At 42.0% G+C, this 18,614-nt stretch overlaps 1 protein-coding gene across 13 annotated transcripts in view; it reads right to left on the bottom strand.

Moving 5' to 3' along the window:
• Positions 1 to 1,936: 1,936 nt before the first annotated feature.
• FHIT (fragile histidine triad diadenosine triphosphatase) overlaps positions 1,937 to 18,614 on the bottom strand; it is a 627,817-nt gene continuing 611,139 nt past the window's right edge. For all 13 annotated transcript variants that reach the window (XM_064453593.1, XM_064453598.1, XM_064453589.1 and 10 more), the window contains 2 exons: positions 9,876 to 9,979; positions 1,937 to 2,256 (listed from right to left, as the gene is read on the bottom strand). In XM_064453593.1, the coding sequence (XP_064309663.1) occupies positions 9,878 to 9,979 (102 nt within the window). In that variant the 3' untranslated portion in view covers positions 1,937 to 2,256; positions 9,876 to 9,877. The remainder of the gene's footprint in view (positions 2,257 to 9,875; positions 9,980 to 18,614) is intronic.

The following is an 18,614-nucleotide window of genomic DNA, read 5'->3' as shown; positions in this document are numbered from 1 at the left end:
AGCAACTGCATCTTTATATGCAGCGCTCTGCCTGCGGGAAAATTAAGTCTATAGGAAGAGTATGAATGATCCAGACACCATCCTCAAGGCTCAGGTCTTAAAATAAAGGAGGGGGGTTACTCCGCATACTGCTGCAGGATGTCATGTACTTCATGATCTGCCTTTTCTAATCTCTCCTTATCTCTCACTCCAATCCCTTCTCATGTCCCTCATCTATTGCAAATTCCCTTTTTAAGCTGGAGCGAAGCACATAAATATTTTCATGCTGCATAAATAGGTTGTTTTGTGCATAATGCCACAGGAGGCTTTTTTTAAAAACAGGACCTTTAGTGCTGTGATAACGGCCTCCTCATTTACACAAATGAAATCTTTCATACAGCTCAGCACTCATCTGCTCGGCAGCCCCCATACAAAATGGTTGGCACAGCGCCCACTCATCACAGGCTACAGAATTAATACAGAATATTCCATACTTAATAGGAAGCCATTGAGCATCAGGTTTGGAAATACCTTGCGAATGTAACTGATGCTCAGGTTTTTCCTTTTAGTGCTCCCCTGGCAGCACAACCGTTGTCTTCCTCCTATGTGAAATCACAGCTACTTCACATATTAAATTGGAAAAGGACAACGCTTTGTGTTGGCCCTTTTGCCAGCATCTTTGACCATCCTGACTACTCACCTGTTCTTCCCTGTCACTTCTTGACCCCTGACCTTCATTTCCTGTTTATTCATCCCTTGTTCAGGGTCTAAAAAGTGCAGACACCATCAAAATGTACTTTTCATTTACTCTGCATGGAAAAAGAAATAGCGTTAAAATCTCTAGGGTTTTTAAAAGGGCTAATGGAAGATATTGGTGGTCACATCAGGTCATGGTAAATCTTTGAATCTAACTGGCTTTTCAGAAGCAATATTTTAACAGCACCACAGTAAAACCTGGACTCAAATATCAGTGATTTTGCTCTAGTGTTTCTATTTTTATTTGACCAGCACCGAGACTTCAAACCAATAGACTGAATTCCTCTGAAGTATACAGCAGAGAGGCACTTAGGGAAAATTATATGACTCTGTCCATTGCACATTTTCATACTTCTCAGGTCAGGCTGCAACCCTCTAGGACAGACTATTTTGGATTATTTTTATTTGTTCAGGACAGTGACCACGCTGTGCTGCCAGGCACACAAAGCACTGCCAGGCTCTTTTTGGACCTGACCTTGACCTCCTCAAGCCTTCAGGTAGACTCTGCACCCTATAGCCCCCCTCAGCATGGCTCTTCTTGAAAGACTTGGTGCATTTTATTTTCCAGTCTGAATTCAGGGGACACAGAAAGCTTTGGTCATCGCTTCCCCGCAATTCAAGAGCAAGATTACGGGTGTTCTTTTCATACATATCTTGTGGACTCGTTTCTTCTCTCTTCCATCTGTTGTTTGACTTTTAAATCTTTATTACACATTAGCATTCAACAACTAACCCACGGCAGGGTTCTTCCTGCGTGGGGTTCTGAAGATGGCATTTCTTGCGAGGGAGCGTTCCACGCGCGTGGCTCCCACTCGTGCTGTTTGTTGCTGTAAGCAGGACATTCCTACCAGTCTAATCCTAATGTGATTACTATCCCATTAGCAGCTTTACATATTCATTGATTTGCAGAAGTGTTTTGTATCACCTTAAGCTCCAGAAGCACTGTGGCAATGCATTAAGAGGAACAGAGAAAGGGAAGATCTTAGGAAGTGTTATATTTCTTGTTATGCTACCTTATCTGACAAAATGGTAGCTCTCCAAGTTTATCCTGGCTAGTCTGTAACAAAACCTTAGGTTTTATGAAATTTAATACTACTAAAAGACCTAATTTTTCTATGATGTAGTAGCCCACATACAATACCCGAATCTCAAAAAGCACAACATGGAGTGAACACTTTGCAATGCACCTAAACACGGTAGCTACCCCATTTTGCCAGCACTTTATTTCAATTTAAGCCAAGGGACAGTTTAAAAAGATTTGTTCCCAAATACACAATTCAGAAAAATATGAGTTACTAGTCAGAGCAACATTTTGAACTGGTGCTGATAGTTGTCTTAGCTGAAATTGAACCTTGATGATATCCAAAGGTCCAATAAAATTTTTCATGGAAGAATCCCATATTTGCAGAACATAACAAAATTGTTCAGCTGCAGCTCCAGGGCCACTGAGAACTGGAGAATGAAGTCTTTCTTTCTGGGGAGTTTCTTATGTCACGGGATGTTTTTCAAACACTTTGTTACCTGAGAAGTATCAAACATAACAGAGAGTTACATATAATAGTACCTTTGATCTTTGTTAGTAAGACAAAATGTAAGGCTGTTTATTGCTAACGAGTTAGGTGCTCATTAATGTGTTCCAACAGGAAACACTGACAGCGATAGGCAAAGGAAAATATTCAGTGTTTAATCCACACGCAGCACACTTCAGCTCTCATTATAGCCTGTGCAATAGAGAAAGAAGAAAATCCTTGCACACAACTATTTTAAAGTTATGCATCAAAGCAAGAAAGAGGAGCATTTGTTTGATTTATTATCTACTTTTTCAATAAAGTTAAATTCCAAATAATACTAATGTCTGCTTTTCACATTGTGCTTTTTCATTCCTAACTCACAAAGCACCCTCCAAAGGAGGTCAGGATCATTTTACAAAAAACAAACATGAAGTAAAGCCACCTCTCTGATGTCCCTGAGTAAGACAGCACAGTCCCCAGCTCTTTTGACCGCTAGTCATAGGAACAAAGGATTAGAAAGTGCATCCTGTGTCACCAAATCCAGCTTCTTACTCTTCAAATCAATTTTGCTATAATAATCTCATGCACGAGTCTTTGGGGCGCATGATCTCTTATATAAGCTCCTGCAAATGCTCTTTCAAAATCGTCATCTCTTGTATATCCTCATCCATCCTGACCCTAGGGTGGGACTCTACCTAATGCTGAGGTATGACACAGCAGTGATTTTGGACCATCACCCTGAAAATGCCCCCAGCCTCAGACACTGGAGAATAAATGGGGTATTTCTTCCCATATCGGCTCCAATTGTATGTATCTCTTCAGGGTCCATCCTAGTAAAAGACATGTAATAGATGCCATGACAGAAGGTGTTCTTGAAGCAGAGAAAGAGGCATGCCGAGAGCCTGACAACTGCAGACGACTGCAGCTGTGAAAACTGTATGCGAAATCCCTGCACAAATTCATGGCGCGACTGTTATTGCAGCATTAACTGGAGGCGTGCAGCAGCCCCAGGTACTAGCACAAATGGAGCATTTGGGTTTACCCATGCACATACCTGTCCTTTCACGTAGAGACTGACATCCTGGCAAACAAGAGAGTCTCGAGTACGCTCAGTCCAATATATTTCCAACGTCCATCACCTCCTTCCTTTTTGAAATAGCTACTTACAGGGGGAGTTATTAATGCCTTTCCACCTACGCAGCCTAGATACTGAAACTCACACAAAGGCAGCTTTTAAGCTTTGAGGTCACGTTCGAGTTGCTGGTTAGAGTGCCTCTCTGGGCAGTTCTATTATGCAGCAGCTACAGCAATAGGATAACATGATACAAACCTTTGCTAATAATTGAGCGTGAAGTGGGCTTTTTGCTTGGCATCTTCAGTTTTGTACCTTCACTTCAGAGCATGTTTAGAGCTGGCTTCAATACTCGGAAAATTATTTCAGCTTATTAAACACAAAGCTGTTACCCAACTGTTAGACGAGGGCATGGCCCCCGAACTTCTTTCCCCCGGGCTGTGTGCAAGGCTTGGATCCTTGCTGCTGTTGCGGCTGCAAATCCCAAGCCGCCCACTTCTTTGTTTGATTGTCTTTTCTCACTGAAACATATGTTTCCCCTTTCAATGGCATTTTGAGCAACAGTTTCCATTGTATGCCCCTCTTGAATGACAGGTTGATGGCAGCCTGTAAATTACTTGGCATGTGTTCTGTGAATCTGCTTGAAGGAGGGTCTGGCTGCTTAGTAAGTGCATCCTTTTGCAGCTTTGGGGGCAAGAGATTAGGACCACTTGAGCACAGGTTTGGGGATAAAAATACTTGACCACAGTTGATATCACCCTTATTTGAAGCTCAGCATTGTCCTGTACCTTGACTCTTTTACCCCAGATCTTGGGAGATGAGGTCCATCTGTTATGCTTGGCTTTCCCCATTTGCCTCTCATAAAATGTGAAACACATGAAGTTTAAAGATGAATCAAGAATGGATTAGACTGAAAATACTTCATATTTGACAGGCAGCCCAGGTAAGCATTCAGGCTGCTGGATGGGCAAGTTAAGAGAACATCTGGCCCTCTATCAGCTTTCTTTGCTAACAGTAACACATTTGCTGCTTTGCCTTTACGCGGTACAATCTTGTCTGTGTCTCTGGCCATGACATTTCTACTGTAGATATAATTACAGGATCCAAGCAGTGCTGTATAGAATACATGTACTCTTTACAGCTGAATTAAATGGCCACCTACAGAGAAATGGAAGTCCAGAGAATGAGGTGTATAACTTTTAGCACAGTACTAACTTACAGCCTCAAAATAGAAGCCTCGAACAGGTGTGAGGGGGACACTATGCTTACGCTTACACAAGAGGAAGACATTTCACTTACAACCACAGCTAACTCTATTGCAGCTTTGTTTTCATAAGAATAATGATATGCTTCAACCAGAAAAACAATCAACCTTGATGCTGAGGCTGCTGCGCATTAGCACACCACATTTATTTGGGGAGCCTTTTGCCCTGAGCCTTCTACAGCGGGTATTACTGCTGCACACAGTCACTGTACTTCTGGCTGTTTATATCTTCTTCTGTAGAGATAATTTAACTCTTGTACATAAACTTTCTCCCTGCTGCAGAGGTGCTGGCTCTGGATGTTTTATACTTCAAAAATACCAGCAAGGGCGAGATTATGTTTGCCTGTTGGATTTCTGTCGGTATTAACTTTCCTTGCATTCCACTGAAATGACAAAAAGATTACTTTACATGTACTTACTGTAGAAAAAAGGGAATCTGGGGTGAAAAAGCATAGACCCTATGATCTGATCCATCTTCTCTTTGCTATTTCCAACTACTTAAAGCATAATGTCACACTGAAATGCACACTTGGAGTGCTGCATTCTTTTCTCCTGACAGATTCTTACGATGTTTTCCAAGGTGACCTTCATAAAACATGTTTCTTTTGAAGCTTATATTTCACTCTCAGGTCATAATAGTTTCACACAGACAAGCAAATCGTCAGCTCCTGCTTGCTAATTAATGGTTCTTGGAGGCTTCTGAGTGGGGGATATCATTAATAGCACTTAAGTCCAGCGTGCGAGGAAATCCATAGCTGATTACTAGGATGTGTATTTACTTAGGGATTATACGCAAACAGCTGCTGAGTGCAGCCATGAACAGCTCTCTACAATGCTCTCTGGAAAGTCCCCAGGACCAGGCACCACCTTGAGTCTTATTCCAGTGTAAGTACTCACAAAATTGCACTGCTTATAAAGCGAGGCTCCTGCAACTGAGGGGTCCCTGACTGTTGCACCCTTCTCCCCTGTTTCCGTTCCCCAGATCACAGTCCACACCATGTTGTATTTTTCTATGACTGCATGGTGATTCTGCTTGCCAACAGGCTGCCTACAATGGTAGAGCATCTATTGCAGAAAATATTTCTGGCCATGTCTCTGTTGTCAATGTGGCACCCACCCAGGAGACAACCTGCTCCGTGGTCCACACTGTAGGTACAACATCTTCTGGGGCAGACTGGCTGTGTCCTCACTGCACAGCATGTGTCCCAGATGCACTCTGTGGAGCTACTACAAGGCACAGTCATTATTTTGTGTTCTTATTCAGCTTAAAGTACCAGAAATAATAGGAGGGATTTTCTTACAGTAAAGCAACCGAAGAAAGGTGTTGCAAGCCATCTTGTCATACTTGCCTAAATTTAAGGAAAGTGATGGGATTGCTCTGGTGCTCATTCTCATATATATAGCATGGATTGTCAGAAGTGCTGGAGCAAACCCAGATGCAAGCCAAATGGCCAGCTTAAATTCCCTCTGGTCAGGTCCTCCTAACAGTAGTAATTTCCCTGCTGAAGTCAATAGAAAAGTGTCTTTTCACACATACTGAGATCTTGGTGCAGGAGAGGCAGCTATGAGGCAGGATGAGTGCTCTCAAAGAATAAGATCATCTCTCTTTCACAGTGGGGCAAAAAAAAAAAAGAATAAAATTCTTACTCGCTGACAAAGTTGAAAAGACTATTTCTCCAGAAACATTGCCAGACTGGGGATGAAGGAGAGAATTGACATCAGAAATCCTGCACCACTCTGCAGCCTGCTTTATTTGGAGAGATTTTAAAATGAATTTTGCATGTTGAACGACAAAATATTCAGATGGTTAAGCAATTAAAACCTATTGAACATTTGTAACTCAAAAACCACTAGGCAATGAAATATCACTGTCAACCCCGTTATGCAAAGGGACATTTTGACATGGTACTTAATACTGACTACTTTTCCAGTGGCATAAAAGTATTACTTCAGTTATGCATAAAATAGGAAAACTTCTACTGAAACTTGTGCAGACTGGTTCTTTCTTCAGAAACAACAACACAGAGTGAAACTGCCTTTGAAGAGAAACATTCTTCAAATACTATCTGAAGGTTAGTAACTCTTTTAATCTTTAGCCTTTTTGCTGGCATGTGTAATTTAAAATGCATAAACCAGACTATCAAAACACTTACCCAGCTATAGATAGCCAGAAAATTTAAAAGGTGTATCTGAAAATAGGAAATTGGAAAGTGAGGTGTTGCATCAAATCCTGCTCTTTAGATAAGGACTCTTTCCTCATGGATCCACCTCAGAAAGTGACCAGCTGACCATATGACAGCCAGCACTGAGGGAGGAATGGCTCCTAAAGAGGTCAAATCTTGGTGCTACTGAGCAAAAGAGTGATTAACTGGGGCAATCATATATTAAATATCCTTTCCACAGATAATTTTTTTCCTTTTCTTGTCCTCCTCCAGAACCACATGAAGTTTTGCCGAACTTTGGCTCTGCAGACACAGCACTGTGAGCAGCCCTGCAGAGCCCTCACATGCTGGTGGTGTTCAAGAAGTGACAAGTCCTAATGAGATGGGATGCAGTGGCATGGGGACATGCAGAGAAAGGCCACAAACATATACAAAACACAAATTCACTCACTGATTTCAGTTTTATCCACTCTAGGCAATTGTACACATGAATGAATTCTTTTAAGACAAGTATTTTCTTAAGGGTGTAAACTTAGCAAGCCTAAATGGGGTTCAGTTCTTTAAGCAAGTGGCTGGATATTTCTGATCATCTGGGGACTGGTGTAGAAGCACTCAGTTGGGCTACCCAACCAGCCAAGAGGGATCAGCACCAGCAAATGTAGAAGGGAGAGAAGCAAGAGCTTCTTGCCTTGTTCAAGTATTTCTTAGGAAAAAGTTGCCTGCAAGTCCTCCTTGATCAGATCATCTACACATATAGGTAAAAGGTGCTACTGTATCTAGTCAAGTCACATACGAGTTGTGACAGCTGGTAAAGGACTTGTGATAAATGTAAGGGTAGCTGGGAAAGCTCTGAAACACAGCTCAGTCTGTCCAGGCTAATCTAGCTGAGCTGGGCTTCTTTGAGCAAAACAGTTAAGTAGAAAAAATAATGCATGAGGCCTTAGCAATTGCCATTCATTGGCTCCAGAACACCCACATTCAGCTCTTTCTGACTTTCACTGTGCCACATGAAAAAACTCAAGTCAAATAGCATCCAGGTAAACTTATAAATGGCAAAATAAATCTTTGTAGGTGAAAAACAAAAATAGCTTTGAAGAAGGATGCATATAACCTTGTTAATTTGCCAAAAGTTTTCAATCTTCATCACTTCAGAAGCAAGGTTAAGAGAGTAGATAAAAGTTGAGAAATTCAGAAGGTGCTTAGATATACCCTTGTCTCAGGTTCAGAGCCTTAAACCTCAGAAGCAAACAATGACAGGGAGAAGAGATTGACAGTGATACCTTGTGTTGGGAATCAAGGGTTGGAAGGACTGCCTGTACGAGGCAAAATACTCTCATGATAATGATGCCAGTAAGATTTAATTTACCAGTCTGTTCTAGGAAAGGTAACGACCTTAATATCATGGGGAACTTATCAAGAGGTCGTCCATGCAGACACACACTGATTTATTTTCATAATAAATGGAAATAAAAGTCCAGGCACATGAATTTGCTTGCAGGAATGAATTTATACCATCTATCCAGCTTTGTGTTTAGTATCAGAAGAGCCTAAGAACGTTTTATTGATATGTGGGGATTTAATTCCAATTTCGATTGAAAATCTCTGTAGAAAAGCATTTCAAATTCATTTCTAACCAGACCAAAAAAAACCCAAACCCAAAACCTACCAAATATATAATAGGAAACAACATCACATTGGAATAGGGATGCACCATTTTATCCTAAGTACTGTTCATCTGCTGCTGTGCCATAGATGAAGTACTACATAATGCCTCTGTTAGTAGAGAAGTGTGCTTACATATGCATTACCTAGGGATATGCTCTTCCTGGCTGAGTAATTCATTTTTGAGAAGCATATTTCTGAGAAGGTGAAAAGTGACTGTCTAAATACAAATCCAGCTGCCACTGTAGAAGCTTGAATGTGTAGTCCAAACCCTGCTGCTCCAAACCCTGGAGGTCCCTAGGTCCCAGATGCTGAGGACTAGTTTCCTTCACAGATGGGAATTACGTGTGTTACACAGCTTTCTCTGTGCCAGTCCACAGAAGTGTTGGCACAGCTAATTTGACTGGAGAAGACAACAGCATGGTCATCATGCAAGAAAAAATGGAAAGAGTCCTATGAACCAGCCCAAACAGAGATGACAGCATGGCACGGGAGATAAGAGCTGCCATGTAAGTGTGCCATGCACTCACTGTAGTTTAGCTCAAGATTTCTCACGCTGGGCTGCAAGCAGTGAGTCACAGGCAGAGAGGAGGGATATTTATGGGATTTCAGTTCTTCAGAGGAAAAAATATGAAACAGTCAGAAATGACAGAGAAATGTGAGTGCTGGATACTGGTAAACAACATATGGGGAACAGGGGAGAGGGAGCTTCTGGCATCATTGCTGCAGCGTACATCCCAGCATATCTCATATTGATCTCTGGGGGCCAGTTCATTTCTACTGGAAGAATCTAGCTTCTGGGACTCCAGGTACAAAATGAAAAAGTCTCAATTTCTAGAGCACCAATGTTAGTGTTCGCCAAGTGTTTTCTCTATTCTATTCTCCCTGCAAATTTTTTTTTTTCTTTTTTTTTTTTCTTTTACGGCCAGTGGAAGATTTAGCAGAACAGGCAGTTTTCCATCAGGCTTACTTTTGAAAGTTGAACTGATCAGGTGATTTAATATTTGCCAGATAAAGTTAGCATTAGCATTTGTTTATCCACTCTACAGTCTGAATTCCGCTGGGATTTTGTATGTATAGATGCATACATGTATCTGGGTGTACACAGACACAGCAGTTTTTAACTCATCGTAGAGGTACCAAGGCTATTTTCTGTTCTAAAAACACAGTGAGGATACGTTAGGTTATATATCCCTCTTCAGTAACTGCTGATGATTCTGACTTCTAGATACGTTATTTTTTGCTGTCTGTAAACTAAGTTATGTAGGACGGTACTGATTTGTTCAAGAAGGGGGCATGTTATTTCAGCCACTGTTGGAGTGCTGTGTCCTTTTGGAAACAACACAAACCTAAGAGTTTTAATTTCTTTTGTTCCATTCTACATGCTCTCCCTCTGTCCTCAAGAAGCCTATGGAGGACTGAACAGAGTTTTGGGTATTGCAGGAGTAAGTTAATGTGTAAATCATTACCTTTAATTTTCCCCAAAATACTTCTTGAGAATTTCTGCTTCAGCTGCCATTTCTTCTTCTGTCCTCCACTTGTCAGAGGAATCCTCCTTGTCATGTCGTTGCAACTTTTATGAGGGAGGAAGAAGAAAAAAACATTTGTTGATTTTTTTTCCAATTTTGTTGTCAAATTCATGACATGCCTGTACACAACTAATTTAACTATTCCATGTGTCCACAGGATGGACGGACCTGGTGATATAGAGATGAAGGGTGAAGGTTACTGGTTCAGAGTGGTGACAGTAGTTAACTGGCTTTAATGGATTTATGATGATAACGCAAGGTGCCAGAGTGATTGATAGGCAGTGACAGAGTTCACCTTTGTGAGTCGATGATCAGATACCTTGCGAGTCTTTGATGCAAAGCTGGTAGATAATAGGATAACAAACACATTCAGATATTTTGAAGTGCTCATTACATCTGTGGAGTGATCTAGGCAGAATCTTCCTGGACAGCTTGTCAGCAATTAATGTAAAATTTTCTCTCTGGCTTTTCCTCTGCCCATGAGGCCACCTTTCCCATCAAAGACCTATTGTGATAACAAGGCCCTGTTGCAGCTGTTTCCCATTGGCAGTTTATACCAGTGGTTTTCAGAAGAGATACATTTCCTCCCTGCATGCAAGTTATTAGTCCTTCCTTGCCCTTGCTGAAAGTGAGACACATCCCTAGTGTAGAAACAAAACTTGTTCTTTTAAGCACAACTATATTTTGTTGGTGATTTAGTGGGGAAAAATATCAAAAGTATGTGAAACAGTGAATTTTTGCATCTAGCTTGCACAATATGCTCACAAAAATAAGTTCTATCCCATATGCAGTAAGTATTAAGTGTTATTATCTCAGACATGACAATTTCAAACACATCTTTTGCCTGTCCAGAAGGGAGAAGCTGATGGTTTTGCTGCTCTCCAAAAGAAGGGAGTTCTACTTCATGGTAAATATATGCCAGCACTCAAGTGACTATTTGTACACATGTCCACTCAGAGAATGCCTGCTGCTCATCAAGGGAAGACTCCATTTACAACAAACAGCAGAAACATTTGCATTAATGACTTAAATACTAAGATTTCCATTGTGTCTCTAGGTACAGAGCACAGCACAGATTGTATTAACAGCATCAGTACTTCTGAGGAAATGATAATATCAACTTTTTGTTAATGTCACGAAGTTGGAAACTAATGAATTTACACCTTTCATTCCTGGACAAATTTTAGTACAGCAGATGAAGCAATGAAAAACAAAGATGAAACAATACTGAACCTGCCAAGCAAACTGCATTACTGTATATGGCATGTTTAGCAATAAACCAGGATTGTTAGCATACTTCCAACTCACAAATACTTTTATTTGTGCCGTGTTTCTCCTACTCTGAGTTTTGCTGCCAGCTATAGTCCTATGTAGTTTTACATTCTGCAGCACAGATTTCTTCCTGCTCAGCAGATGAAGCTGCATTAGAAAGCTATTTCCTTTCATGCCAATACGATAGAGTAGCTGTAGGAAAATTAAAGTGTATTACTGTCCGACTAGTAGACGATTAACCTCCATTGTTGCATTAGCCCTAGGTGTGTTATAAATCCATCTTGTAATAATGGTAGAGTATTATGGAGAAAGATTTAAAATCCAGGAACAGGTACAGTGTATGCACTGTCACATGCATCCTTTGTGTCCATGTGCCTGCTCTCACCGACTGTACACACCTATATGGTGTACAGCTGAGCTAGCAATGAGAGAGAGTTATAGGAATCAGCATACATCATCCTGTACTTTCCATGGACTGCGAGTGCTTACACTTCGCAAGAGGATGCACCAGGACAAGCCAAGTGGTGGTAAATCAATTGTCTATCTGAGGTGTGAGCTGTTTTTCTAAAAAAGCAATGTCTTGTTCATTTGACCTAGCATGGGCAGGAAATACAGCAGGCAACAGGTAGAAGGCAAGGGAGGGCAGCCCCTGTTCCTTAAGGTCTCCTTGTTTAACCTGCAAGATGTGCTTTTAGTGACGTGATTTGACTGCTGTTCTCCCTTGCTATCCTGTTTCTGTGCAACCCAGGTGAGAGCTGACGCCAGGAGCATATTAGTAAAGTGGGGATTTTACTTACAGTTTTTATTTTTATTTTCCCTGTTCAAAGAAACTGAAGTGAACAGCAATAAGGAGACATATTCTGAAATGGCTGTAGGTGTTGTTGTCTGAATTAAAACTGTGTATAGTCGCATGGTGACTTCTCAAAGCTGGCAAAGGAGAGGGTTTCTTTTGCTACATAACTGCTAACCTTTAAAAATAATCAATCTTTGACTTAAGGTTAAAACAGATATATGGGGAGCAACAATGAATTCTGAAGCTTGCCTGGAAACCCAAACTACTTCAGCAGCCCTTGCTCCTAGTCCACAGCCCACAGTATTGCATATCAAGCCCCAGCCTGGCATGAAAGCACTCAGCACAGCCTTTCCACGTTCTGCCATGGCAGGCGTTCACGTGCCTCTGATACTGAAAAGATGTATCCACGTTTTTGTGGAAACACTAGGCATGATGAACAACAGAATGCAGTGTTAAATCACTGCCATGATCAATGTATTAATTGTCCAACTGACATCTAGATGAATATTATTTCAGTATAAAATTGCTGTGTTCACCCAAAAAGGATCCCAGGATTATTCTGCGTTCAAACCTCTTGCTGTGTCAATAATTTCTGAGGTGCAATAAGCAGTTATGAGCCCAGTGCCACTTAGTTTCTGATATCATCTAACCACCACTGTGGAGATTCCGAAAATTGCCTTTGGTGGCTGCCCACCCTTCTCAGCTACCACCATCCTGCAGCTCCACTACAAATCAAACCATATAGTTAGCCACCTTGAAGGACAATACTTAAATTATGGATAACCTTGCTGGAGGATGTTCTGGATGCTAAACATTATGCAGGTTCAAGAGCAACAGTACCATTAAATGGAAGATAAATAAATTAAAGGCTGCTGATGCCACCTTTAGATCAGAGGCTCTTCATGCCTCAAATTATTGGAGGTTGGAGAGCACAATGGAGGCACATCTGTGCACCTGCCTGGTTCTTCAAACACTCCCTTAGCATCTGCTAGCAGTCTCCAATGGTGGAAAGATATTGGGATCATGGATGGGTTTAGTTTCAGTATTAAATTTTATTGATTAAGAATTCAGGTGGGAAATACACATAACAGTTGTTATTGTTTCGAAGGGACTTTTGTGCTTTGGAATGTATTCATATTTGCATGCACATGCAAGTCCCAGCCGTGCATCTTTACAAACATCTGACATGCTATTGAAAGTTTGGATTATACAGGGGAAGCAATGCTCTCCTACACCTGGAGAACACTCCAAGGTTCTGCTCAAAGCAAAGGGGAAAAAATACCTCTATTTGCCAGCGACTTCCCCTTGTTTTTTCCCCAGTCAGATAAAGCTGGAGAACTTGAGCTGACCTCCTTACTCAAAGATATTCAAACACAGACTAGCTTGAAGTCTGTGATACTTTCTGTACAACAATTCTACTTCTGCAAGCTCTGAAAAGAAAAAAAAAGATCTTATTCACGTCCCTCATCATCTCCCTGACATGATTTTCCGTGAGAGATATTTTGCCCAGATTTCCCTGGTGGAGATTGACTGATCCACATCCTCTCAAAAATACTTCTGCTACCTTCTCCATGGTTCCTGGGACAGGGTTTCCATATTACCCAAAGGCCCCTAAACAACAACTGTTGCCCTTCTTGCAGTGAATGCTTCTAGAAGAAACTGCTTTCCTTCAGGATCCCTTCCCAAGCAAATGTGTGCATATTTGGTTGTGATAAGCAGTTGCTATTTCAAGTGAGATGAAAATAGCACATGGTGAGGTTACAAGAGTCACTTCTATGCAAAACACTGAAGTAAAGGGGACAGATTTTTGCTCAGGGTCTTTCAGGGACATCCATGGGGTGATGGGGCCACCACCAGGGCCTTTTGCAGAACTCTGCAGGCACACTGGACTCTCTTGACAAGCACTCTTCAGTGGGTAATGGAAGACTTCTTGTCTGCTCATGTCCCCCACAGATATGGAATAGGAGAAGAGTGGGGAAGCACATCCTGTTCCCAGTGATGTTATGGTAATGTTAGCCAAAGTTGGTCATATACACACCAAAATATACAATCCCTACACTAAGTGAAAGAAATAAGAATTTGGAAGCTATAATGACTTAAAAAAAAGAAAACAAACAAAAAACACACAAGAGAAAAGAAAGAGGAAAGAGAAAGAGGAAAGAGAAAGGGGAAAGGGGGAAGGGGGAAGGGAAGGAGAGGGGGAGGGGAAGGAGAGGGGGAGGGGAAGGAGGGGGGAGGGGAAGGGGAGGGGGAAGGGGGAGGGGGAAGGGGAGGGGAGGGGGAAGGGGAGGGGGAGGGGAGGGGAGGAGAGGAGAGGAGAAAGGAGAGGAGAAAGGAGAGAAGAAAGGAGAGGAGAAAGGAGAGGAGAAAGGAGAGGAGAAAGGAGAGGAGAGTTGGTGAGCCTGGCAGGAGCAGACACAATGGATACCAAACTACAAGGGATGGATCTCCATGGTGATTTATACTGATATGAACTTCATCTTCTAACTGTAACCAAATCATAGAATCATAAAGGTTGGAAAAGACCTCTAGGATCATCAAATACAGCTGCCAATCCAACAACACCATGTCTCCTAAAACATGTCATGAAGTGCCACATCTACACGTCTTCTAAATACCTCCAGGCATGGTGACTCCACCCCCTCTCTGGGCAGCCTGTTCCAATGCCTGACCACTCTTTCAGTGAAGAAATTTCTCCTAATATCCAATGTAACCCTCCCCTTATGCAGCTTCAGGCCATTTCACCCATGTCCTGTAACTTGGGAGAAGAAACCAACACCCACCTCACTACAACCTCCTCTCGCTTAGTTGTAGAGAGTGATAAGGTCTCCCCTCAGCCTCCTCTTCTCCAGACTAAACAACCCCAGTTCCCTCTAGCCACTCCTCATAAGACCTGCTCTCCAGGCCCTTCACCAGCTTTGCTGCCCTTCTCTGGACACGTTCCAGCACCTCGATGTCCTTCTTGTAGTGAGGGGCCCAAAACTGAGCACAATATTCAAGGTGTGGCCTCACCAGTGCCAAGTACAGGGGCACGATCACTCCCTACTCCTGCATCCCAGGAAGGAAGCAGCATTTCTTGGGATCTGGACAGCAATTCCTCTTGGGGACACGGCATAGGTGCTGGGACCTGGGTCTGCCTACATGCACACTCGCAACGCTGCAGGCCAGGGTGCACACCAAGGCACAGACAGGGCAGGTAGAAGTCTATAAAACCTTTTCCATAGAGCTCCAAGCTAGTTACCATTTTAAAACTGCCGATACGTTGCCTGTTTTCATAAGAGAAAGGTGATGCAAAAGCACCACACCAGATAGACAAGATGATCTACTGCAAAAGCCAGAGCACACCATATTCTCTGAGGCCTAACCCCTTGTATTACAGGAGTGTCTCATAAGCATAAGCATTAACCAAAAGGTAAGCAACCAGATTAGTGTAGCTCAGATAACTCCGAAAGGAGAGGCTAGGATGGGAGAGCATGAACATTTCTCTTAGACAATCTCTATTACGCTTTTTCTTTTAATATTCTGAACAAGAACCGAGACACACATTAGTCAATTCTGTAATCGCAGTTGCCCAGCAAATTACACACTGTATCTGTTCAACATTCTTCAAGCACTAAGACTCTTGTTTATAACTTAGTACATCTTCTTGCCTTGCAGTACAAATAAAGGCACTATTTCTAAGATATGCCCTTCTTCAAGCAGATCATTGCTGATGTCTGACTTCTTGGGCTTCCTGATAAATTATCCTCTTCTTTCACCTCAAGCAGAAAATGCTCTTCCACCAATAATCTATGACTGTCAGTCCTGATTACTTGTAAACAGTGAAGCTCTTTGAATATTTCTGCTTGTGAAAAGTGTTCGTTTTCTCACTCATGTCTCCCAGTGTGAGATGCTGGCAGACCTGACAGCTGTGCTTTATGTTATTTTATTAAAGTTGTTAGCGCTGCAGAATGATCTACGTTTTTATCACTGCAATTCTTAAGGGAAACACAATATTGTTTTATAACACATTCGCATTGGGGAACCTCTCCTTCTTGCCCTTTGCGGAGCAGCCCAGAATTCTCAATGCAGCAGACTATAGGGGACCTGGGTCTAGGACTAGCTGTTGCTTGAAGTAACATCTATATTATAGTTTGTTCTACTTACGCCACAGCACCAGCAGAAAAGCAACCTGTGTTAATATAGAGCACTAGTCAAAAGTACAGGGAAAAAAGCTTTTACAGTAGTTAGCACTCTTCTCACTCTGCACAAATATTTATTGTTGATAGTTAAGAGTTTATTACCTCCAAAGCATTTAACTAAAAGAAAAGTCATAGTGATGGATGGATGGATGGATGGATGGATGGATGGATGGATGGATGGATGGATGGATGGATTATATCAAACCACTGCAACACAACAAAACTCAACTGCCTTGGCGATTATAAGATATAATATTATCAAAACCAGCAGCTAACAAAAAAATCCAAAACAAATTTCTGTCAGCAGTTTGCATCAGATATTAGGCATTACCCAGCTGGTGATGTTTATTACCAATATGCCTTGGGATACCCAGGCATCTTTTCCATACTTAATTCCCACACTTGGGTGAAATCTGCAAAGTGATATTTCAGCATCAGATTAACATGTGAACCATGAGGAGGCTGAAAGTCTCATCTTCTCTCTCTAGTGGCAACTCTTTTCCAGAGACTGGAGACATAAACAATCCCAGGGCTGCTGCACGTACTTCTTCCTCCAACTCCCTTATGGACCCAGTGCCATGCAGCGAACACACACCCACAGCACATTGTTGTCCTGTCCTTGCACTGTGGCAAGCAGATTTGGAGGGGCTTCATCCAGAGCATCCCGCCATGTGGGAGAAAAACTCAAGGACTGAACTGGCTATGGCTTCTCACCGCTTTGGTGATACTAAGGACTTACTTGTCCTGGTGGTGACTTCCAGCCATCTGTGCCACCTCTTGTACTGCCTCTACATCAACTTAACTCCTGATTTGCCTTCTTTGCCCTCTTCTCCCTGGTCTTGTCCTCCTGGCTCTTCCCCCCCACTGCTTTCTTTCCTTTCACTTCTCTTTACATTTAGCTTATATCCTCATAGACTTCATTTCCACCCTTCCCCATAACGTAATTAAACGTGACATTTACTGCTATTATCTGTACCTCCTGCTATGCTCTACCCTTTCCTCACCCTCTGCTGTCTTGCTAAAGGGAGCGTGAGTTTTTTGGTGGGCAGCCTCCTGTCTCCATCCCATTTTCCTTCAGTTGTAGTTTGAGTCTCAACTTGACAGCAATGTAAAGTGAAAGAATAATAGATGCAACAGCCATTTCACAAAGCAGCTTCTTGGGGATGCTGCAATCACTTGGCCCGAAATCCTGTTTTGCCTACCTGGGGGTGCTCATTGCAGGAGCTCCCACAGCCCTGGGCATGCCCCAGCTGGGTATCCCCCTCTGCAACTGCTCCAGGCAGGGCCCCAGGAATGGCAAAAGCACAGGCAGAGAACAAGTGTGGCATGGTCCTCCTTGATCACCTAAGAGACCACCTAAAAGATATTATGCTGATACAGTGCCGGAGGCCTGGCTGCCCCCATCAGCTGTCATGGGATCAGGACCAGTTTCTGAGCTACCTTTACCATTGCTCCCACTCCACAGCCTGAGCAGCCCAGGCAGTTCAGTGTTTTCCGCATCTCTGGGCCCATCTCCATATTTAATTACAGCTACAAGACTGCTGTAATTTAATTGCTCTAATTTACAGTGAACACTGCAGAAAAAACCCACATCCTATAATTTTCTCATCTGCTGACTTTGCTTAAGATTCTATATCATACTGATAACTTTATATGAATCAGAAATCCCTGATTTTGGGGTGTTTTTTACTTGCTGCATTAAATCCGAGTTATTTAAGGAGATGGAGAAGAAGCCAAAGTTGCCTGCATTCCATATGTAACTCAGTTTTTTAACTATCTACTGGAAAATCCTTCTCCAATTATTTTACCACTTCCGTATTTTACCACTGCTATCTCACAGCTGCTGATGTTATTGCTGCAAAGCATATATTCCATTGGAAATCTCAGTTTATCAAAGCTGTGTTTTAGAGTGGTGGGTTTTTTTCCTCCTATTGACTCTTTGTCATAGTGACTGAAAATATTTTTTCAGTGCTATTGTTGTGCTTTGGGGAAAGACTTGAACCTCACACTTCACATGGACATAAGAATAACTGCACCCTTTTTAGCAAAGCACTTAGATGACGAGAATTTTGTGGAAAGACACATAAAGGTTAAGTAAAACCCTTAAGCATATGTGTTTAAGTGCTTTGCTAAAATAAACTCTGCAAACGCTAGTTTCTAACCATTCCACATACAATAAAGAGAATAAAAAGAATAAATATAAAGGCATCCTAAGAAATTTGCTTTTGAACGTATAAAAGACAAGTAAGCCCACGAGCAGAATGACAGTTTTATAGAAAATGCATTTGCCATTCGGTGAAGTATGTAGATTGCACTCTGAAGAGCTCAAATCTTGACAGGCTTCCAGTTTGGCTCCAACGGAGATAAAATTCTTGGAAAGTGAGCACATTACAAAGGAGATACTTAAAGGAATATCCACTGGGGTAAGAAGTC

This window comes from Phalacrocorax carbo, chromosome 6, assembly GCF_963921805.1.
Source record: "Phalacrocorax carbo chromosome 6, bPhaCar2.1, whole genome shotgun sequence".
Taxonomy (NCBI): Eukaryota; Metazoa; Chordata; class Aves; order Suliformes; family Phalacrocoracidae; genus Phalacrocorax; species Phalacrocorax carbo.
This window is presented reverse-complemented; position numbering and strand designations above follow the sequence as displayed.